A 26,026-nucleotide genomic window follows, 5' to 3' on the forward strand; every position below is an offset into this window, starting at 1 on the left:
GTTTCTTCTGATATAACTTTTCAGTGATGATATACCTTGGAAGGACCTATCCTTCATGAACTGTTCCACTACGTACAATTATTGGCAGTGTATGGTCAACTATTCTTTCAGACTTAAGCTACATTTTTTCTGTGTGCTCCTCCTCAGAGGTAAATGTTTGGAGTTCCTCTTTTAGATGTGACATAATAGCCTCTTTATCTACTTTATTGAATATGCAAAACTTCCAACTAGTTTTAGCTGCCATTTGCACTTTATGGCATAGCTTAAGCTGCAAGTAGCTCATCACAACTAGCTGAATAAAATGCAGGTCAACTGCAGCCAAAATGCTGCAACTGAATGATACAACAATGCTAACACAAGCTCTCATCAGGCCCCCAGAAACCAACAATACTGTATTGTATTGTCAGTGGCTGAAGTAGTGTTATACAGTGTAGCACAAAGTGACATTTCCACTGTTGAGTATCTGGCAAGAACATTACTCCTATTAACAATGCACTGACACATGAGGCAGCATAAATACTCCTGGCTCTGTTGGCAGAATCATTTTGGATCCTGTATTTGCCTGGTGCAGGCTTCTGGCCAGTTACCAGTCAAATGTACAGCTAGATCTTACCAGCTCTAAAGGGAAGTGTTGTCTCTAGTTGCAGCCATTGATCTTCAAGCCTGGGAAGAGGCCTCTCAGTGGTTGCTATTATCTGATGCAATAACTGGTCTTACTTATTGGTATACAGAGCCACCGGTCAGTAAATAAAATACAACTCCATCACAATGATGGTGCTGTATTGAAGAAACTGTCCCACACACAGCACTGGAGTCAGAAGTGTCTCTACTGCAATGCTGGTGTCGGAAGAGCCAGAATGTGTGAGGGACATCATAAAGTGACCTTGACATGTTGAGTGAAGACAAACTGTCTGTCATGCAGCAGGATTGGGCTCAAGTGTCCAATTTTCCAAATAGTAAACTTTGGGACTTAAGGGCTATTTTGAAAGTTCAATTTGTAAAAAGAGATTTAGTCAGTGTTGAATGCCATCATGGCAAATCAGAACAATGGGTCCTCCTTGACTGACCATGGAGATTACTACATCCCAGGCTCTGCAGATACTTCAGCTCTTACCAAATCCTATGTCACTTGGCAGGGATCACCTACAAAGTTAAGGATAGTGATCCCATATCAACAATATGAAAGTGTAGACATATCATCAATGTTCTTTGCATGAAGCCCTGTCATAATCCTGAGATATAGCTTAACAATATGGGCTTTTGAAACAAAGAAAATGAATGTCTATGCAACAGTCATGATGCCCCAAAGAATGTAGCTCCATTTGAAAAAGACCTGACAACATAATCAGAATGCAAAGATCCACTAGTACTGCTGTGGAAGGGCCACTGACTAAACTGCAACTTGGAAAGTTGTATTTGACACAGAACAAGAAAGTTGGTGATCTGTCAGGAGAGGTAGTAATTGCTTATTTATTGAACATTTAAATTTGCTACAATGTTTGGTAATGTATAAATAATAACCCTTTGATTAAGCAGGCAATTCAACTCCATCTGTATTTACATGTGTGCTCAGTAGTGTGAAGTGTTAGTTCTTGTTGACGCTCTGCCCTTGTAACTGATACATATTTATAGCTCTGACATGGCAGAGTTTGCTGGGCAGATGCCAGGTGTCTCAGACATCAGCATCACCTTAGTTTCAATAATCTACATCTACATCTACATCTACATTTATATTCTGCAAGCCACCCAACGGTGTGTGGCGGAGGGCACTTTACGTGCCACTGTCATTACCTCCCTTTCCTGTTCCAGTCGCGTATGGTTCACGGGAAGAACGACTGTCTGAAAGCCTCCGTGCACGCTCTAATCTCTCTAATTTTACATTTGTGATCTCCTTGGGAGGTATAAGAAGGGGGAAGCAATATATTTGATACCTCATCCAGAAATGCACCCTCTCGAAACCTGGCAAGCAAGCTACACCGTGATGCAGAGCGCCTCTCTTGCAGAGTCTGCCACTTGAGTTTGTTAAACATCTCCGTAACGCTATCACTGTGACGAAACGTGCCGCTCTTCTTTGGATCTTCTCTATCTCCTCCAACAACCCGATCTGGTACAGATCCCACACTGATGAGCAATACTCAAGTATAGGTCGAACGAGTGTTTTGTAAGCCACCTCCTTTGTTGATGGACTACATTTTCTAAGGACTCTCCCAATGAATCTCAACCTGGTACCCGCCTTACCAACAATTAATTTTATATGATGATTCCACTTCAAATCGTTCCGCACGCATACTCCCAGATATTTTACAGAAGTAACTGCTACCAGTGTTTGTTCTGCTATCATATAATCATATAATAAAGGATCCTTCTTTCTATGTATTCGCGATACATTACATTTGTCTATGTTAAGGGTCAGTTGCCACTCCCTGCACCAAGTGCCTATCCGCTGCAGATCTTCCTGCATTTCGCTACAATTTTCTAATGCTGCAACTTCTCTGTATACTACAGCATCATCTGCGTAAAGCCACATGGAACTTCCGACACTATCTACTAGGTCATTTACATATATTGTGAAAAACAATGGTCCCATAACACTCCCCTGTGGCACGCCAGAGGTTACTTTAACGTCTGTAGATGTCTCTCCATTGAGAATGACATACTGTGTTCTGTTTGCTAAAACCTCTTCAATCCAGCCACACAGCTGGTCTGATATTCCGTAGGCTCTTACTTTGTTTATCAGGCTACAGTGCGGAACTGTATTGAACGCCTTCCGGAAGTCAAAAAAAATAGCATCCACCTGGGAGCCTGTATCTAATATTTTCTGGGTCTCATGAACAAATAAAGCGAGTTGGGTCTCACACGATCGCTGTTTCTGGAATCCATGTTGATTCCTACATAATAGATTCTGGGTTTCCAAAAACGACATGATACTCGAGCTAAACACATGTTCTAAAATTCTACAACCAATCGACGTCAGAGATATAGGTCTATAGTTTTGCGCATCTGATCGATGACCCTTCTTGAAGACTGGGACTACCTGTGCTCTTTTCCAATCATTTGGATCCTTCCATTCCTCTAGAGACTTGTGGTACACGGCTGTTAGAAGGGGGCCAAGTTCTTTCGCGTACTCTGTGTAGAATCGAATTAGTATTCCGTCAGGTCCAGTGGACTTTCCTCTGTTGAGGGATTCCAGTTTCTTTTCTATTCCTTGGACACTTATTTCGATGTCAGCCATTTTTTCGTTTGTGCGAGGATTTAGAGAAGGAACTGCAGTGCGGTCTTCCTCTGTGAAACAGCTTTGGAAAAAGGTGTTTAGAATTTCAGCTTTACACGTGTCATTCTCTGTTTCAATGCCATCATCATTCCGGAGTGTCTGGATATACTGTTTCAAGCCACTTACTGATTTAACGTAAGACCAGAACTTCCTAGGATTTTCTGTCAAGTCGGTACATAGAATTTTACTTTCGAATTCACTGAATGCTTCACGCATAGCCCTCCTTACACTAACTTTGAGATCGTTTAGCTTCTGTTTGTCTGAGAGGTTTTGGCTGTGTTTAAACTTGGAGTGAAGCTCTCTTTGCTTTCGCAGTAGTTTCCTAACTTTGTTGTTGTACCACAGTAGGTTTTTCCCGTCCCTCACAGTTTTACTCGGCACGTACCTGTCTAAAACTACATGGGTAGTATGAAATCACACTTAAGTGCATCACAGAGAGTTCATCAAACCACCTTCACAATAACTCTCTGTCATTCCTTTCTCAAACACAACACAGAAAAACAAACGGCTTTATCTTTCCAAGCAAGCTCTCATTTCTCTTGTTTTATTATGATGATTATTTCACTTTATGTAGGTTGGCATCAACAAAATATTTTCCCATTTGGAGAAGGAAGGTGGTGACTGAAATTACATGAGAAGATCCTGACACAACAAAAAAATCCATAACATGATGCAACAAGAAAGTCCATAACACTATCTCCTGTATTTCTTGATAATACAAAATGTACTGCCCTTCTTTGAACTTTCTCAATGTATTCTGTTAATATTATCCATTAAGTATCTGACACCACAGAGCAGTACTCCAAATGCAGACAGACAAGCATAGTGTAGGCAGTTTCATTTTCTAAGTGTACTGTCAAAAAAACATAGTCTTTGGTTCACCTTTCTCACAACATTTTCTATGTGTTCTTTTCAATTTAAATTGTTCATAATTGTAATTCCTAGGTATTTAGTTGAATTTACAGAGTTTATATTTGACTGATTTAATATGTAATCAAAGTTTAATGGATTTCCTTTAGCACTCAAGCAGATCACCTCACACTTTTCATTATTGAGTGTCAATTGCCAATTTTCCAACAATATTGATATCTTTTCTAAATCGTTTTGCAGTTTGCTTTGATCTGATGTGTTTACTAGATGATGAACGACAGCATCATCTGCTAACAACCTAAGATGGCTGCTCAGTTTGTCCTATGGATAAGGAACAACAAAGAGTCTGTAACACTACCTTGGGGAGCAACAGAAATAACTTCCATTTTACACTATGACTTTCCATCAATTACTATAGACTGTTATAACCTTTCTGGCAGGAAATCTTGACTCCAGTCACATAACTGAGATGACATTCCATTTGCACACTATTTGATTACTAGGTGCTAGTGAGGTACAGTGTCAAAAGCTTTCTCGAAATCTAGAAATATGAAATCAATTTGAAATTCTTTGTCAACAGCACTCAACACTTTGTGTAAGTAAAGAGCTAGTTGTATTTCTCAACAATAATGTTTTCTAAAATGGTATGGTTCAAATGGCTCTAAGCACTATGGGACTTAACATCTGAGGTCATCAGCCCCCTAAACTTAGAACTAATTAAACCTAACTAGCCTAAGGACATCACACACATCCATGCCCGAGGCAGGATTTGAACCCGCGACCATAGCAGCAGTGTGGTTCCAGACTGAAGTGCCTAGAACCACTCAGCCACAGTGGCCGGCTAAACAGTATGACTTATGTCAATAGATCTTTCTCTTCTTGGTAATTCATAATATTCAAACAAAAAATATGCTCCAAAATTCTGCTGCAAATCAATGTTAATGATATCAGCCTATAATTTAGTGGATTACTCCTATTACCTTTTTCGAATACTGGTATGGCCTGTGCAACTTGCCAGCATTTCATACAGACCTTTCATTGAGCAAGCAGTTGTATATAATTGTTAAGTATGGACCTATTGCACCAGCATACTCTGAAAGGAACCTAACTGGTATACAGTGTGGACCAGAAGGCTTGCTTTTAGTCCCTCATTTAAGTTGTTTCACTACTCTGAGGATATCTACTTCTAAGTTACTCTTGTTGGTACCTGTTATTGATTCAAATTCTAGAATATTTACCTCATCTTCTTTGGTAGAGGAATCTTGGAAGCCCGTGTTTAGTAACTTTGTTTTAGCAGCATTGTCATCAATACTATTTCCATTGCTATTGAGCAGAGGAGGCATTGATTGTATTTTGCTGCTGGCAACTTCACACACAACCAAAATCTCTGAATTTTCTGCCCAGTTACAAGACAAATCTTCGTTGTGGAGACTATTATAAACATCTTGCATTGAACTCTGCACTAAATTTTAAGCTCCTGTAAAATATCATGAATCTTGAGGGTTTTACATTCATTTGCATGCTTTTCTCATTGTTTTTGCAACAGTGTTCTGACCAGTTCTGTTTACCATGGGAGACCAGCTCCATCATTTGTAAGTTTATTTGGTATATATCTCTCAATTGCTGTTGATACTATTTCTTTGAATTCAAGCCACATCTGGTCTACACTTACATTGTTAACTGAAGGAGTTGAGATTGCCTCTCAGTAAAGGTGTCGAGAAGAGTTGTGCATGACTGAGTAAGCAAGCACAAAATATAAGACGGAGTGACACCCTAACTGGATAGGCTGCCTGCACTAGTTCTAGTGACCGAGCACAGAAGCCGTGACAGAATACATAGCACATAACTTCAAACACATTACACATGTCATCATTATTGCAGTAAGACGTAAGATTGAAACCAATGTTTACACACTGGAGAAATGGGAAAGTCTAAAAAACCAAGTATGGAGTACATTTCTGTTGATTTTAGATGAAAACATTGCATCTATTGGATACGTATCATGCATAAACTGCTCCGCATTATTGTGTTGCCAGTCGGGAACCACTCATTTAAAGAAACACAGTTGCAAGAAACCTCACAAAGATACAGCTCCTTCAGGGATACTGGCAGTAATAAAAAATAGTATCACAGCAAAGTGTTTTGCAATGTGTGCTAAAGATATGAGAACTTTTAATGCCATTTCCGGTGAAAGTTTCAGAGAACTAGGCCAAGAATTAATATATCTAGGTGCGCATTATGGAGAAGTTAACATGGCAGATATCATGCTACATTCCACTACTATAAGCAGACACGTCAAAGAACAAGCTGATGCAATATGAAACAGCATAATTCTGTTACTGTGGAAGTTATTAATAAAACATGTGCTGCGACTGTTGATATGTGGACTGATTCACATAATCAGGTGCACTATTTGATGCTTACAACACATTACATTAACACAGCTTGGTCTCTTGTGAACAATGTTTTATTTATAACAAAATTCCCAGATGTTAAGAAGACAGGAGTAAATATTATGAAAGAAATTGAAGAGAGGATGGCTGATTGGGACATTTCGCTGGACATGTTTGAAACAAGAGGTCTGCACATGCTGGAACAGCTTGTACACTATGTTGGAATCCTTACATACCCAGTATAATGAAGTTGTTGCTTTGCAGATGGAAAAGGACTCTGCTTATAGATTGCAAGGATATAATAATGAGCTTGCAGGAAAAATTGCACATTTTCTGAGACTATTTAAAGAGGCCACAGATGAATTGGAAGGCAAAAAAGAACTGACAATCCAGTTAGTCCTTCTTTGGTTTCACAAACTGCAACAAATTTGCAGTGTCAATGACACTGACTTTCAGGTGAGTAATTACTGCAGTTAAAAGCACTGTTTCATGATGAAATGCGATAGATTTATAGTTCACTAGTGTAATTGATGTGCGCTAACAGATATGAATTTTTTAACAGGAGGTACAAAGAATTAAAAATTGAGCCTTGACTTTCATTTGTGAGACAATTGTGATCACTTCCAGACATAAAATTACTACGTTTCTTTGACCATCTTTCCATGATCTTAATATGCTTGGAATAAATGAAAAGCAGGAAATTCTTAGCAATGTGCAACAAATGTGTGCTACTTATGCAGGTACAACATGCAAACATTAACATAATCATTCTTGCATAGTTAGTGGATAGTATATTATAGAGAAACGGGAATGTTATAATTCATACAATATTTCATTACTGTAAAACACCTCGTTTTTATGGGAACATTTTGATGATTTCAACATCAGTTTTGTGTTACTTGTCTCTTTTGTTTATTATCATAGATCCTTCAAGTACTGTGTCATTACCACCCAGAAAGAGAGATCATTTCAAGGGATGGAGGAACAGCAGATCATCTGCATCAGATGAAGTAGATCTCTACATTTTAATGCACCCCAAAGATGATGATGACATCTTAAAGTGGTGGAGCAGACATGAAACAGATCTGCCAGGCCTGGCTGCAGTTGCAAGAAGTATTTTATGTATCCCAGCAACAAGCGCACCTAGTGAAAGATGCTTTAGTAAAGCCAGCATGTTACTAACAAACCACCACAGCCAATTAAATCCGGAACACGTTAGTGATTTACTGCTGATTGACAATAACTATAATTTTGTTTCTGTTGCAGACAAGTGAAAAGTATGAAAAGTTACATCTGTAAATGTTTAATGTTCTTTGTATGCTTTCTTTATGAAGATGTTTGTCTTATATATTACAGGGACAGCACTTACTTAATGTTTGCTGTTAATGACAGGAAAAATATATCTTCTCGTTTGGCAATGAGACTCATCTTCTATCTGCTGCTTTATTGAAATATCATTTCACTTTCCAAGTGCTTTATGAATTTAGCTGTGTCATGTACCCATTCTTGGAAACGTTTCTTTTGCATTGCATTAAAAGAGAGGGAGTCAGAGATAAATACATTGTGTGTGTGTGTGTGTGAGAGAGAGAGAGAGAGAGAGAGAGACAGACAGACAGACAGAGAGGCATTGGATTTGTACAGTACAGTGCAGTGAGCCGAGGTGAGATGTCAGCTGTGACCAGTCATGCTCGGTAGCCCGCATGTCCGGAATCCGGACAACAGACATGGGGCAAGTATATGACCAAGCCAAGTCGTGTAGGACTGGACACAAGCAGCTCTGTCCCCCCATCAACAGGCAAGCTGTGACTGGTTTAACATTGAGCGTTGCAGTAATCTAGTGTCAAGCAAATTTTTATCGGCTTTTCCTCAATATTTTTTTATTAATTTTTGGAAGAATTGCGTGTTTCTGTATTAATCTCACTGTGACAACCCTGTGTTCACTAGTTCCTATATTTGTTTACCTCAGGATTATTTGTTACAACAAGTTTAAGTGTGTTTTTACACAATTTACCATTCAACTGGACTCATGAACTATTGCTCAAAGTAATTTTCAGAGAATGCACTTAGCACAATTTCAGATGATGTTTTAGGAATACCTCTGGATTCAGATATGTATTTTTGTCAACATTTTGAGGGAAAATTGAAGTCACCATCAACAATAATTATATGCTTGAAATTAAACTTAAGTTTTCTTTGAACCTTTCAGTAATTATATCATCTGAGTTGAGAGGTCAGCAAAAGGGTACAAAGTTGTCACGCTTACATGCAGGATCTCGAGTACAAGCACTATATTCCTCCTATAGCTGACAATATCAAATTACAGTGAAACCTCTATTTTACATTTTTATGTGGTCCAAACTTAAAAAATTCAAAACTGAGAAAAATGACAAATAGAGGGAAATGTTACAACCCAAAAAATATGAGCAAAAACACATCTAATTGGCATGCACAATTAAAAACTGCAATCCTCTCCAATACTTTGTATAAAATCTGTCTGAGTTGTTGTTGTTGTTGTGGTCTTCAGTCCTGAGACTGGTTTGATGCAGCTCTCCATGCTACTCTATCCTGTGCAAGCTTCTTCATCTCCCAGTACCTACCGCAACCTACATCCTTCTGAATCTGCTTAGTGTATTCATCTCTTGGTCTCCCTCTACAATTTTTACCCTCCACACTGCCCTCCAATACTAAATTGATGATCTCTTGATGCCTCAAAACATGTCCTACCAACCGATCCCTTCTTCTAGTCAAGTTGTGCCACAAACTTCTCTTCTCCCCAATGGGATCTACCCATCTAATCTAAAGCATTCTTCTGTAGCACCACATTTCAAAAGCTTCTATTCTCTTCTTGTCCAAACTATTTATCATCCATGTTTCACTTCCATACATGGCTACACTCCATACAAATATTTTCAGAAATGACTTCCTGACACTTAAATCTATACTCGATGTTAACAAATTTCTCTTCTTCAGAAACACTTTCCTTGCAATTGCCAGTCTATGTTTTATATCCCCTCTACTTTGACCACCATCAGTTATTTTGCTCCCCAAATAGCAAAACTCCTTTACTACTTTAAGTGTCTCATTTCCTAATCTAGTTCCCTCAGCATCACCCGACTTAATTCGACTACATTCCATTATCCTCGTTTTGCTTTTGTTGATGTTCATCTTATACCCTCCTTTCATGACACTATCCACTCCGTTCAACTGCTCTTCCAAGTCCTTTGCTGTCTCTGACAGAATTACAATGTCATCGGCGAACCTCAGCATTTTTATTTCTTCTCCATGGATTTTAATACCTACTCCGAATTTTTCTTTTGTTTCCTTCACTGCTTGCTCAATATACAGATTGAATAACATCGGGGAGAGGCTACAACCCAGTCTCACTCCCTTCCCAACTACTGCTTTTCTTTCATGTCCCTCTACTCTTATAACTGCTGTCTGGTTTCTGTACAAATTGTAAATAGCCTTTCACTCCCTGTATTTTACACCTGCCACCTTTAGAATTTGAAAGAGAGTATTCCAGTTAACATTGTCAAAAGCTTTCTCTAAGTCTACAAATGCTAGAAACGTAGGTTTTTTTCACATCTGTCAACACCTGCTTTCTTTGGGATTGGAATTATTATATTCTTCTTGATGTCTGAGGGTATTTCGCCTGTTTCATACCTGTCTGAGTAAAGGTAATTAAATATACAATACAACGTGTAAACAAAAATTTGTGGTAATGAATTTAATCAGTTCTTAAAACATAACAGATGTGTAACAGCAAGTAAAAACTTCTCAAGAAATTGAAATTGGTTTCTGGGTACAAGATACTTGAGCTATTTTGATACACTACAACAACAAATTATAAATACAAAACACTCGATTTTGAGATATCATCCTTTGTGTTTACCCATGAAAAAGCAAAAATTGATTAACATTTTGAATTAAACCAACAACATAACAGCCATTAAGTGGTTAAACCATAAACATAAATGTGGACATCTGCTTGGTTACAAGTTTGTCACTAATACTGTTATTGTTTTAAAAAAAAAAGCAAAAATTGATTAACATGTTGAATTAAACCAAAAACATCACAGCTATTAAGTGGTTAAACCATAAGTACAAATGTGGACATCTGCATAATGACAACCTTGTCATCACTGCTGTATGCTTTTCTTATAAGCTGCATACAAGCTGCAGTGCATATTCTCATCACCCTTAAAGTGTTATTTTTGTCTTGATGAGAGAAACAGAGACTCAAAAAAATGAGTTTACTTCCCCAGTTGACATCACAAGCTTATTAGAAGTTAGCAATGTGAATTTCTGTACACTGTGTAAAATTTAAATTAGAAAGAAATCTCATGTGCTACAGTTTGGTTCATGTCCTATATCACTGCTGCCAATCTTTACAATCTACAGTGTGTGATGTGTATGGTGCAAAGTATATATGTGAGTAGTGTATGCAGTTGTTACAATTGTATTGTGTCAGATTTGAATATGAAAGTCTTTCAAATGAGCTGTCGCAAAACCATTGTTCTATTTCTGTGTGAAATCTCTGTCATACCACATTTGCACAAAAAGTATATTTTCAGAACTTCACAAAATGCTCTCACCCCTACCTGTGCACTAGCACTCCACACATCCATTAGGTGAGCACATTTTATGTTTTTTAGTGTTATGTGGTGACTGCCTTGGCTAATGGATGACTTAACAAGTCGCCAGCCAATAAGTGTTCACCAGCTGGAAATGGGAAATGTTTCCTTGATTATGATTGAGCATATTCTTCCAGAATCATGGTTTGAATTTAAAAGGTTGATGACTGATATTGTTGCTAAATACAGTACATCATGAGTGGCACAAGAAATGGTGGTAGCTCAGCCCCTTTGTGACATATTGGCTTGGTCCAGAACACTTTGCATTTACTGTCTAGTTTTTCCATTACCACTGTAACCTAGCAGTATTTGTACCATAATCACAAGGTGAAGCTAAATGTTAGAAGTTGTGTTGACAACATCTATCATGGATTTTGTCAGCATTTCTTCTCTCACATCTCCCCTCCCTAGAATGGCCTAAAATATTCCCTTAACTTTATCACCACTGATGATGCAAACCATCCATCTTTTGTGTCATTTATAACTCATTCAGTCACATCAACTATCTATAGGAAGAAAACAGGACAAAGTCAAGCAAGACATTGGGTAAGAACTTAGAATCAAAGTAAGCCTTACTAGGAAGAAATGTAAAATCAGGGAGTTTTAAGCACTTATCTTATTGGCTTTCCCAAGGGTTACAAATTTATGGTGTAGAATCACAAAAAATGTAAAATCAGAGGACTTAAAATCAAAGTTCCACAGTATGAATTGTTAAAAAAGGCACTGATGTGTCAGATTCACCTCAGACAACTAGTAGTGGTTTTAGAAGGCACTGGCTGTCATTCAACAAAATGACTAAAGGGGTTTTCACACCTAATGAAAGACTTGGCAGAAGATATCTATGAGCATTTGTTTTAAAGTCTGTCACCATAAGAGATAACTTCATCAATTGGTGCCCCTAAGTAAGACGAAGAACCAGGAAAGACCCCACTAAAAGACTTTTGATAGATTTCTGAAAATCTGAACCGAAGAGAGTAAGGAAAACCATGTATATCTACCACCACAAACAAAGTATATAGTATGAGCAGAAATATGAAGGTTTATGATGCCTGTTAATACAAAAACCAGATGGCAAGAAGTAGCAGTTCTAAGTGTCGAATACACCCAGAAAGATGTAGCATCATTAATTCAACATGATGTTTGTGCATTACTGGGCCAGTCTCTACAAGGCAGACCTGTGATCTGGAATGCAATTGGAAACCACAGTCATATGCCTCAACTATCACACAACATCCAACATACCTGATCCTACACAATATCCTCATCCATCCCTATCTATACAACCCTGCTCCCAACCCTTACCTCATGGCTTATAGCACTGTAATAGACATATATGCAAGACCTGTCCCATACATCCTCCCACCACCACCTACTACAGTCTGGTCACAAGCATGGGATTTCCCATTAATGGCAGGGCTACCTGTGAAACAAGTCATGTGATCTACAAGCTAAGCTGCAACCACTGTGCTCCATTCTAGGTGGGTATGTCAACCAACAAGCTCTCTGTCTGCAATAATGGCCACCAACAAACTGTGACCAAGAACAGCTGCACCACACAGCTGCTAAGCACTCTGCCCATCAGAATGTTCATTATTTTAAGACTGCTTCGCAGCCTGTGTTGTCTGGAAACTTTCTACCAACACCAGCTTTTCTGAATTTCATAGGAGGGAGTTCTCCCTGCAATTTATGCTATGTTTCCATAATCCTCCTGGCCTCAACCTTCATTAGGCACTGTCCTTCACCCACCTATCTCTTCCCTGTTCCCACTCCACAGCCTTCTATTCCACAACCACACCCACAGCCTTTCTACCTCTCTCCTTTTCTGCCCCTCTGTCTAACCTCCTGACTGCAACTAGCTGTAATTCCCTCTCTCCACCTCATCCCTGTATGCTCCCACAAACATCACATTGCCATCCCCCACCCACACCCTTCTCACCCTGCCCCAGCTACCTCCTTAACCCCACCACCCAATTTGCTTCACCCATCAAGTGCAGTTGCTCACAGTCTGGTCTCAGAGGGCAGAGACAGTGTCATTTGTGTGAGAGCTGCATTTGTGTGAATGTGAGTGTGTATGTTGTGTAATTCAGGACAAGATCTTTTGGCCAAATGCATACTTGTTTAGCAGTCATTTTGTTGTGCCTGTCGAAGACTCAACATCTCCGTTATATGGTGAGTATCAGTATATCCTTTTCATAACATTTACATGGAAAATAAAGTCATGTCAGATAACTAAATAAAGACAATATGGGATATAGTGAAGCAGACTGGTAGAACTAGAAATGAAGATGAGCAAATACCATTAAGAGTAAATGGTACATCAGTGACAGATGTGTGCAATTTTGTATAACTTTTCAAAAGGCATTTCAAACTTGTTAATGAAAATATGTCATTGTCAGGTTCAGTAGACGCTGCTGCAGTATATCTAAGAATAGTCATTACAAATAACTTCAGTTGCTTGAATATGATACTCACTACACCAGTGAAAGTAACGTCCACAAAGATAAAATATAAAAAAAGTTAACTAAAGATTGTGCTTCTGAGTTTAGTAACATATTAAGTTACTTGTGTAACCAGTCATCTATCTGGGGAACATTTCCTGAATAGCTGAAATATGCTGAAGTTATGTCTTTGTATAAGAAATGAGGTAAAGAAATACTTTCAGTTTCTGCTGAATATCATTTTTAGTAGTATTCTCAAAAATTTCAGAAAAGGTGTTATACAATAAGGCTTTTAACCATCTGACAGCAAATAACAATTGTGAAAGTCAGAATTTGGATTTCTAAAGGGTTCCAATATTGAGAAGGATATTACACACACAGCAAGAACACTTGATTCCTTATACAATGAATTACAGGATACTGGTATATCTCTCGATCTGTCAAAGGCTTTTGACTGTGTAAATCACAATATCTTTTTAGATAAATTAGAATATTACAGTGTAACAGGAGAAGTTGCAGAATCGTTCAAATTGCATATATCTGGAAGGAAACAAATGGCGTCAACAGGAAAGAGTCATGTATCAAACTGTCAGGCATCATCTAACGGGAACTAATTACAAGTGTTGTCCCACAAGGTTCCAACATAGTGCCTTAAGGTTTTCTTGTGAATATCAAAGTTCATCGATCAGTGCCTTTACCAGATTAGCACATTTGATGACACAAATATTGCAATAAATAGAAAATCAAACACAGTGTCAGAAAACTTCATTAATGAAATTTTCAAGGACGTTAATAAATAGTTCCTGCCCAACTCTTTGTCATCAAACTTTGAAGAAAAAAGAAAAAGAAGAAGAAAAAAAACACTATTTACAGTTTAGAACTTGCAAGAGGTTTCACTCAGTACATACCTAAAAGGTGATGACAAGTACCTAGAAAAAGTCCACAGTGTTAAAGTATTTGGATTATGGCTATGTAATAAATTCAGCTGGAGGAGCACACAACAGAACTGCTGAAGCACTTAAACAAATGTCTATTTGCAATGCAGATACAGTCAGATATAGATTATATAAGAACAGAAAAGCATAGAATATTTTGCTTATTAATTTCATAACATGATATAGGATCATTTTTTGGGGTAACTTATCAAGCTGAGTTGAAGTTTTGATTCCAAAAATTTGTATTACAAATTATTTGTGGGTTGAACTCCATAATATCCTGTAAAGACCTGTTTATGGAACTGGGGACACTATAGCTTCCTGTTGTATTTACTCCTTAGTGAAGTTCACCATTAAAATATATTTCTCTTTCAAACCAACAGCTCAGTGCACAGAATCAATTCTGGAAATAAGAATAATATTTACAAATATTTAAGTCATTTTTTTTTGTCCAAATACATGTCCATTATTCTGAAACATGCATTTTCAATAATTTGCCAACAGCCATACAAAGTTTAACAACTAACGAAGCTTAGATTAATAGGAGCATAAAGCATTTATTGGAGACCAACACCTTCTACTCCACTGACAAATTTCTTAGCAGAACTGACTGACTTGTATTTGTTATTAACGACATTAAGTAATGTGAGTATTATGTACAATCTGACTTCTGTACACATTCAGTGGGCTAAAGTAATCAATGCAATTAAGTCTTCCAAAATAATTTTTCTATTTGATGATGTGTGGCTACAATAGCCGGAAAATCATTATATGCACCTCAATGAATTTAACATTTACTTGTTTTGTAACAAATTTTTTATTACCTTTTAAATGAAAATATTATTAAGATTTTTTTTACCTATTTCACATCTGTGAGAACCATTTCACTTGGTACCTGTGAAAGGTAAATTAGCACCTCTTTTTTCTTTGTAAATATTTAGTGTGCATTCTTGTTTTCTGGCGTGATTTACATCCTGGACAATACCTTCACTTTGTATCTATTGGGAAAAAAATATAAATCTAATCTAATCAGTATCAGTACATGCAAGTGTGAATTAAGATGCACCATTAATAGTTCTCATGTGTATTTCTGGAAGGCTTCCTATACACATTTTGACAAATATACCGCTGCTGTGGCAAAGGACACTCAAACACATTTCTGGGAGGTGGCATAACTCAGGAGTGAGCAAAATTTTACATGAAACAATGGAAACTCCAGGTAGGAATATCAACACTATAGGAAAAGACAGAGTACTACTTTCTGTAAAGAAGACACATTAAATTGCAGACAGGCACAATTAAAAGAGACAAGAGCAAAGCAATTAATGGAAATATATGAATTCACCACCACCTCAAAAAAGGTGAAGATGGCATCATGGTGATGGCAGTTCTCTCCTTTTTTTGGGGGGGGGGGGGGATTGCCAAAATGTGATGTTAACAGATCTTAAGGGATAAATCATCACAGGGACATATTACAGGAATCTCTTAATGATGTTATGGGAGGCTGTCAACATGAAGAGTCACAGGAGGTTGTCCAAGAAGGTGGCTTTTGCACCACGACAACACCCCAACTCATTTTGGACAGGACACAGTCACAAATATTTAGCATATTTAAATTTGATTATTCTATGCATGGGGTACAATTCTTATTACATTCTCTATCAAAGACTGAGACATTGCTGGAGCTTGTAGAAATGTTTACTTCTCATTTTAGTTTGTCAATACAGATTAGGACAGATGTGGACTGTTTCTGACTGCTTGGAGATGTGTAAGATATAAAAGTAAAAATTTCTTTCCTTGTTTTCATCTCTATTGCAGTTGCCTCAGAGTATGTTTTTGGACAAGCCATTAGATGCTATCCTCTTTCTCATTATTAATGTATCTAGTTGTTTCACCTCCTTTAACTACAATCCGCTGACTGAAACCAAGAATGTTTTAATTGCTGAATTTGTAGCCTTTTAAAATACCTCATGTGTGTGTGTGTGTGTGTGTGTGTGTGTGTCTGTGTGTGTGTGCGTGTGTGTGACACTATTAAACTGTTATAAAAATACAGAATACACCTTTACATGTGTATATGTATGCATAGCTTTCACAAATCATACGGAGATATAACACTTAAGGCATTTGAAAATAATTAAAGTTGTTATAATAATTGAAACAATCATAAGAGCTTACCACAATCTTGCCTACATGCTGTCCTTGTTCTATATCCATTGAAACACCTATCCATGCTTTATCTTTATGATCCCATGGTAGTTTTTCACCCACAAAATCAGGTTCTTCATTTCCTGAAAAATATGTTTGGAGTTAGAAAAATATGGCAATCCCACCATAAACTACAGCTTTGATATAGCATATTGTACTTTTTCATTCTGATATCAAACATTTAAAAATTAGAACAAATATATAAACAGAGATAATAAAGAAAATTATTTCATGGCTGATGGTCAAATGCAGAAAAAAAAACACTTAACATTAAGTTTCAATTTAAGATTTCTATCGAAAGAAGTAACAGGTAAAGGTAAAGGGTCATGACAGTTATAAACATAGAGATTTATGGATCATTCAAGACAAAAAATCAGAAAATATTTGTATTAAATAAATTAGGTGCTGGTCAAAAAACAGATTGGGAAACATAAAGTAGTTGATAAGGGCTCACAACAGCTGGTAATCTTACAGACAAACCATCTTAGGCAATCCTACAGCACTTGGTTTTATGGTTATGAGTTTATGCATTTGCGTGTCTGTGAGATTTTGTGTGAGAGATTGGTAGCTGGATAACCAGTGACATATCGGTGATATATATATAAGTCAGCTTGAGGTGAGTTGATGCCTCTGCCCTTTTTTGGAAAATACTTTAAGATGATAAATTTTTAGTCCAGTCACAAAATTTGTTTCTTGCTCCATACTGTTGTACCATTGTTAACAAACATTAATGTGATTTGGATTTATATGCCTTTCAGAAATCAGCTTGCCTCGATCCATGATTACTGGATGTCATATGAGAAAATTACAAGCTAGGTTTTGCACAACCGATGTTCACAAAATCCATGTGCGATGACATTCAGCAGGCCATTTTATTTAAGATACTTCATAATATTCGATGTCAAAATAACTTTTAATATTCTATAACACATGAATATCAATGATACTGTGTGGTAGTTTTGTGGATGAATTTTGCTGTTCTTCCTGTATGTGGGTGTGATCTGTGCTTTCTTCTGAGCACTGTGTGATTAAGTAAGCTGGGATATTTTTACTTCCCCTCTTGCTTTGCCATATGCCTCCTTAAATTCATTTTTTTCACTTCTGACTAATTAACATTAACATACATGTGAAGAATCTGTATTTTCATAAAAGAGTAAGTTTGGCCCTCAGTTTTAAAGATTATAACACCAGATCTAATTTTTTGCTTAGTTTTATGTATGTAATTGATTTTCTGATTTATTTCAACTATTCCTAGTTAGTATCTTTTGTTATAGGGTAAAATCAGTAGTTGTTTTGTAACTTAAATTCTGTTGTTGATGTATAAACAAATATAAATTCTGTACTAGTTATAAACATATGGAGGAACAACTAACAGTATTCTTAAAGTATCTATTTAGCTCTACTTGAAAACGTGTTAGTAAAGCCAGCCCTTAATTAATTCCAAAGTAATTAACAGCTTTGTCAAAAGTATTGTTTGCATAACAATATCTGTTAAATTTCATCATTTAAACAAATAATTCGGACTAACCCTTGAAGTAGAAGAAACTGTAAAAAAGAACCAAATTTTTGATGTATGCAGTTAATTTTATGAGTTAAGTTTTAATTGTAATTTCTGTAAAGTAAACATCAAACAATGTGTAATTTGAGCACCTATTATGACAAGGATATATAAGGGCCCAATTTATGGTCCTGAGACAGTCAGTTGGCAGCTGAGTTTCAGACAAGAAACCTGTGCTGTTTAGAACAACAACAATGCTTCAACTTAACTCTGAAGCAAGTTTTACACAATTAAGCCATGTGTTAAAACAAAGACAGTGTCTTCTCCATACATACCTTTCTATTCTTCAAGAACTGTGAACTTTGTGGTTAGGTTTTTACTGCTCTTAGATGTACAATAGTAAACTATTGTAGCAGTATGTGGAGGTTTGCCTGCAAACTATTAATGAGGCTTATGGAAACTTTAAACAATAGTGCACTAGCCATATATAACTGTAGTATTGGGGGTTTGTGAACAGTGAAAGTAATCTATTGTGAAACGCAACTGTGCACCTGTCAGCTACACCATTTAAAGTAGTCAGTGTTGTACTTCCACAACCCATTTTTCAACCAGTTCAGCCAGTGTAGCAATGCAGTACGTCAACGCATCTCACAAAGAAATAAATAACCGAAGGCAAACTCTCACAACCAGGAAAGTACTTTGTTTGAGGGGCCTATGGAATATTATGATTAAGAGAGAGGATAGCTCTGTATCTGACAGAGATTTCATCTGGCAATGGGATCTTGTTTCATTTGAATAATTTCAGATATTTCTCAACATCACTGGTACTAATATCTGTATTATTCATTGCCACAGTGTGCAAGAATTAAATTGGGGCAGTTCTTTTGTGGGGACATTTGGAAATAGAGTTCTACGTTTGCTTTGCTACCCTCAGTTTCATTTCCTGTGCCTTCCATTAGTCTCTGGACACTAACTTTTGTGCCACTAACAACCTTAACATATGACCAGAATTTCTTTGCATTTTGTGTGAGATCTTCTAACAAGATATGCCCTCTGCATAGCCAAATTCCTTTCATTTATCACTGTTATATCTACATCCCTCCACTTTGTTTTATGCTTACTGTGCAATAGTCACTGTTTTTTAAGAAGTTTCTTTACAGAAACTGTGTACTGTGAAGCATCTCTCCCATCATGAACTGTTTTAGTTTAGTTTAGTTATATCATGTTCCATAGATCATTTTCACAATTATTTTATTGATGTGATGTGGAACAAGTCAGATTATAAGATATATATACACACATGAATAGTGTTAATATTACTGAAATTTTTAGTTCTACACGTGGAACTACAAGTCTATATCCAGTTATCAGCTGTTCACATATATGCAATGCATTCAGTCACAAATGCAACACGTCACTATCAAACGCAATATTTTCAGACAGACTGAAATACGCTACTGACAGATTCTTTTCCAAAAAAAGGAAGGTAAGGCAGATATAAAAATTACTGACCACTCACAGTACTTACCATCTTTTTGAAAGTATTGAAAAAAATTATATATGCAAGCACCTTATAAAATGTCTCCTGAGAGAACATGCTATGTTACAAGTCACAAATTGGATTACAAAAAATTTAAATCACAAAATTTACCAAATGATACTTTCTGTGTTTCGTCAAAAGCAAAGCATCTGTGGCAGCATAACATCTCTGACTGGATAAAAGGAAGCTCACTGCCCCAGGAGGCATGGTGATTTAGTATGCTCTGTATGCTTGGAATGATTACACAAGTTATGTATTCTGGGCTCAGCAATAAACAGTGTGGCAACTGTACCTCTATGCTGTGTCACTATTCTGCTTTCACAAATCCAGGACCCCATTTTCCATAGTGGTGACCCCAGATTTCAATGCCACACTGCAATTTTGCTGTTAAATCAAAAATCTGCCACCTCGGTTACACCATGAAGAATGTAGTCATTACAAACAGTATAACCTTATTGTTTCTTCAACAATGTCAACAACCTTCAACAAGTGCTCATGAATTCCATGAACATTCTGTGTGCAGAATTGCTAAATGTCTGCCAAGGCTTGGGTGATACTACAGTGCTGAATGACATAGGAACAATGCATTCACTGTTCACCACATCTTCAGACCAAGTTTGCATCACCACTGATGTCAAGCAGCAAATTGTGTCATGATGAGTGTCAAATTTACTGAGTGAACCTATTCATGGCATTTCAGACTAAAGTGCTCCAGAGAATAACATTAAACAGTGGCCACCCACCTCTGTAACAAACATTACTCAGTGCTTTCGACATTCGCACAGGACAACTTCCGATGTTCCAGTGCTAGTGATTATGAGCATTATGACACTTGCTTTAATGACCTGACTTCTACAGAGGCCTTCCACAGTGCTGTTATGGTTGAACAACCACGACCCACCCCATACCACTCCATCTCTGTTTCATCATCAATCTGGCAGCGAACTGCAGGGTCAAGGTTTGCATCAACTTTCAGTACCTGTGTTTTCTGATTTTCCAAATCAAGTTCCAATCGACATGACTAAATGCAAGTTCCGCAAGATAGACTATGATGTCACTCATATCCTAGCTACACCAGCTGTGCCAGGCATCACACCAGAGTCACTTTTGGTCCAGCACCACACTTCGCATTTGCATCACCAGCACACGGCATCAAATCTAACTATGAAATCTGAGAAAGTGTTTTTCATTACCTCACCTTGGCAAGGTCAGATAGCTGCCTCCCAGCTTAAGTGACATCACAACTGTGATCAGCTGCATCACAAACAGCTGCACATCCACACGATTTCCATGAGACAATGCATGTGCCTTTTCTTTGAACAGCCAGCTGAGTTCTACTTCCATTGCCACATAATGCTGATCCCAACCGCACCGCGACATGAGTTGCAATGGCAAGGGTGCATTACGATCAAACCACTAATGGCCATCAGTCCAAAACTACCATTGTTCTGCACGGATTCTCCAGCAACATGGTTTGACCTCAGTGAATGTTTGATGTCAGCCAGTTGGTATCAGTGGAGACAACGAGAATTTCACCACTCTTCTTAACCACCTTGGAGACAGTGCAAACTTTATTACTGACTTGCTTTTGGGTGTTACAACTTCTTACAGACATGAAATTTCCAATACACTACTGCTACAATGACTAACACACATCCCTCAACAGCAGCTACGTGTCGTCAGCAAGGAGACTACTTTGGGCAACTGCATGCCATCTTAGCTCTGCCACTGCTGTTGGTTCTAACTGATGTAATTGCTACTGCCTGATAGCACTCTAAGGACACTTTGGCTCCTAAAATTGCCAGAGAACATCTAGACAGTGATGCTAGTGCATGAGGAGACACCTCTGCTCTGGAGTTTAAACTTTGAATCCCTGATAGAATGGAGGCACTGTCGCAACATCGCACTTTAATCAATAATCAACAGAACTATGCTGCAGTTGACACCCAGCACACCTGCACCAAAGCCAATTTTGCATGACTGCAGCTAAGCTGACCCAACATTTCATGCAGCCGTGAACTGCCTGACGATGGTCAAACCGACCTAAATCACGCTGTGCCCCCTGCTCTACTACCCGAGTGCCTTTCACAGCTCTGGCATGCAACAGTCATCTAATGCAACAGCTGAGGTTGTAGCCCCCTCCCCCCTCCCCCCTCCAGTTGACCACTGCCATGACTCTGACTATGACATGTCTTCCATCACATTCACCTCCGCACATCACTTCTGACAGACAACAGCCCCTCCTCATGTGCTCTGCACTAAGGGGAAAGAAGTGGGGGGGGGGGGGTCTCCTGTGGTGGCATAACATCTCTGATTGGAGAAAAGGAAGATTTCTGCCCTGAGAGACAAGGAGATTTAGTACGCTATGTACGCTTGTAGTGATTATGCGAGTTAAGCATGTTGTGCTCATAAACAGGGCAGAAATTGTATTCCTGTGGTGTGTCACTATTCTGCTATCACACCTCTGGTACCCCATTTCCTGTACATTAGATTGTGCAGTTCACAGTTTTCTCTTAGAGAAACTCAAATGTTATTGTACCACATGCCTTGCTTGTATTTGCCATGATTTCACAAATTTTACATGCAAAGAGGATGGCAAAGGACAGAATTCCAAAGAAAGTGATGAACAGTGTGATTCCTTTAGTTAGGTGAAAAGGGAGACCTAGAAGAAAATGAATTTATGACATAATAGTGGATCTCAACAGTATGCGAGTCCAGGGGTGGAAAAGAGCAGCAAACAACTGTAAAATGTGAAGGAAAATTGTTGAAGAAGCCGACACTCACCAAGGGTTGTAACACTACAAAAGAAGGAGGTATCTTGCTCGTAAATGGTTTTCACCCTGTCTGACTAAAAGGATGGAGAGTGTTGCATTAAGAAACTCATGGATTGACATGATAAAACAGCATCTTGAAAATTAGAAATAATCACTATATGTGTACTATAGGGTTGTTGGATGTTGGATGTTGGTCCAGTTCTAGACTTGTTACACATAAATGATTTTCCATCATGTATTCAAGAAGCAGAAATAATTTTTCTCTGCTTACAATGCTCTTTGCTTATAATGAAGCCTAATTGAGAACCTTCAGTACTTGAAAATTTATTACTGGTACTATGAAAATGTAATGCCGCTGAATTTAGATAAAATAAAACATAAAACACATGCAATTAGATGCTTCACAAGTTTTAAACACACCATTAGAAATAATTCTTCAGGGCAAATCAATAAATGACACAGATATTATAAATTTTTAAGTGTTCATACTGATAAGAACCTTAGCTGTGAATAAAAGCTGCAAATATTCAATCTTTAAGGTCCATAACTTTTGTGTTATGGATAATGCTAGTTTTTGGAAATGAAATTGCAAAAATTCATATTTTTATTCACTGGTGTCTTACGGTATCATATGTTGGGATAACTTGTTGTTTAAGAAAAATGTGCTTGTTGCACAGAAGTATGTAACAATGATAGTATATGACATCCACCCTAGAACATGTTATAGACAGCTCTTTAAACAGCTGGTCACACTGATAAAAGCCTCATAGTACATTTACTCCAGTAACTTACGATCTAAAATTAAGCTGTGGCACATCTATACTCTGTTGCCTAGATCATTTAAGATGCAAAAAAGACATTGAACCACTATACAAAAGGTTGAGTTAATACTGTTATGTATTAGTAATGCTTAAGAATGAAGTCTCATTTTTGGCAGGAGGGGGCAGAGAGTCACATTCATAAGTGATATCATGGGACTGAGAATGACTTTGGAGACACTGAATGTGTGGTCCCACAGAGTTTGAAGCTTGATGTGCTCCTTTCATGGTCTATATAAATGATTTGCCTAGAACAACTGATGTCTACTTAGGTGAATGATGTTCATTGGTGGTATGGGCGTGTTGCAAGATAGCCAGGCATGTCCATATTGAATACAACCAGGGGAGTAATAGAGTAGGCTCACCATCTGTTCATAGAAAATATGATAGTCCTTGATCTAGCAAGGACTCATACTGTGCAATTCTGACCAAGTGGGGGTGACTTGCAGAGGTAAGAAATTGGGATCAGTGGTTGTTGCATTGGGCTCCATGTCTGAAGGTCTTGAGTTGTTATGTTCCCATAGGATTTCAAATTTTTGTGAATACTGGGAATTATTCTACTTGTCTTCAGTTACTAAGTTGTCCATGAATACAGCAGTCTTGGACTTCTTCACCCACTTGAATGAGTTATCCTGGAAAGTAATGGCAAAGACCAACTTCCTCTTTTCTTGAATATGGAAATGTACCAACACTTCTCATATACAAGTGCCATGTATTCTTCAAGACTATTACATTAATCTTTGTATTACAAATATTGCACTCTACACATCACAGCAGAGAATATACTAACAAGCTCAGAATTCAAAAGGAGACTGGACGGTTCCATATTACACATCATAATATTGATTAACTCAATTGTTTTACAGAAATGAAATGATCGTATGGCACTGATGGCTACGAGCTCCCACCTGGGAAAGTTCATGTGCCAAGTTACAAGTATTTTCAGTTGAAGCCACAATTGGTGACTTATGCCAGTGATCATGAAATGATGATGAGGACAACACAACACCCAGTCCCAGAGTGGAGAAAATATCTGCCCCAGATGGGAATCGAACCCATGACTGCTGTGTGGCAGGCATATGCACTGACCACTCAGCTAAGAGGGCAGACTGTTTTACAGAGAATATAGTAATTGTTCTGTTATCTTCTTTTATAACTGGAATGATATCCTACTCCAATGTGGGGCCAGCCAGTCATGGAGCTTACACACTGTGTCCGCACAGTTACTTCCTCTCACAAAGTTGTAGTAATCACTGTCCTATATTGAAGACATGGGTACTCCCTTGGGCTGGTTTTCCACAAGGAAATATACAATAAATATGCAAAGTAGCTGTAGTCTTCCACATAAAAATTTGTTTTAGCATTCTTTCTTTCTTTCTTTCTTTTCTTATGCCCCACCTTAATGTATGCTAATTTTGTTTTGCCTGTAATCTATGTACAACAGTGCTTTATCTTCCACAACATTTGCCACAGTAAGCAATATGGAAATGGAAATGCTGTGTGGCTAGGGCCTCCCATCTAGTAGACTGTTCACCTGGTGCAAGTCTTTCGAGTTGATGTCACTTCGGCAACTTGTGTATTGATGGGGATGAAATGATGATGATAAGGACAACACAACACCCAGTCCCTCAGCGGAGAAAATCTCTGACCCAGTGGGGAATTGAACCCAGGCTGTTAGGGATGACATTCCGTCAAGCTGACCACTCAGCTACCAGGGGCAGACAGCAAGCAATTATAGTACAGTTGTAATAATTTTTTTTCAAGACATATTTATGATTTCTTTTTCTAACCAACATGTAGCTTTTATGGTAAGATAGCAGATGTGGCTGCCTTAAGCTTCAATAATTGTTTTACCATTTGGTTTCCATAGCCATACAAGTTGGAACAACATTCTGAGCACTTAGGAATCTTAAACTTTCTTACTGTATGTATATTGTGATTCTTTTGTCTGTTAAACAATAATTCTTTTAACCACACAAACTTAGACACTGTTTTCCATCTTCAGACATTTCCTATTTAGTGTCCACTTGCTTAGCTGTGTGATAACATATTTGCCTACCATTAAGTGGGTCCGAGTTTGATTCCCGGCCAGGTTGGAGATTTTCTCTACTTGTGGACCGGGTGTTGTGTTATCCTCAACATCATTGATGTGCAAGTAGCCAAATGTGGCATCACCTGAATTAAGACTTGCGACCCGGCAGCCACACTTTCCCAGATGGGACATCCTGCCCATCAAAGCAACATGATCATTACATTTTTTTCCTATTTAATTATACTCATCAATCTCCTAGAGTTTAGTTAAGTTTCTTTCTACATTACATTCAAATATGTCTCAAAATATTAAGAATATAAACACACCTGGTTGCATGGTTTTGTTTTATCTCTACCTTTCAAGTACCCATTTAGAGTACCTTTGTCAGCAATCATTATAACCAATTGCTGTTATTGATGTGGTTTTCAACCCAAAGATTGGTTTGATGAAGCTCTCCACACTACTCTATTCTGTGGAAACCTCTTCTCCAAATAACTACTGTGACCTAAATCCATTTGAAACTGCTTACCATATTCATCTCTCGGTCTCCCTCTAGAATTTTTACCTCAACACGTCCCTTAAATACTGAACTGATAATGCCTTGATACCTCAGAACAG

At 37.9% G+C, this 26,026-nt stretch overlaps 1 protein-coding gene across 1 annotated transcript in view; it reads right to left on the reverse strand.

The window, feature by feature from the left end:
- Positions 1 to 26,026, reverse strand: part of LOC126481907 (integrin alpha-PS5-like) — a 553,290-nt gene that overhangs the window by 439,687 nt on the left and 87,577 nt on the right. The window contains exon 3 of the mRNA XM_050105865.1: positions 16,717 to 16,829. Within this exon, the coding sequence (XP_049961822.1) occupies positions 16,717 to 16,829 (113 nt within the window). The remainder of the gene's footprint in view (positions 1 to 16,716; positions 16,830 to 26,026) is intronic.

This window comes from Schistocerca serialis, chromosome 5, assembly GCF_023864345.2.
Source record: "Schistocerca serialis cubense isolate TAMUIC-IGC-003099 chromosome 5, iqSchSeri2.2, whole genome shotgun sequence".
Lineage (NCBI taxonomy): Eukaryota > Metazoa > Arthropoda > Insecta > Orthoptera > Acrididae > Schistocerca > Schistocerca serialis.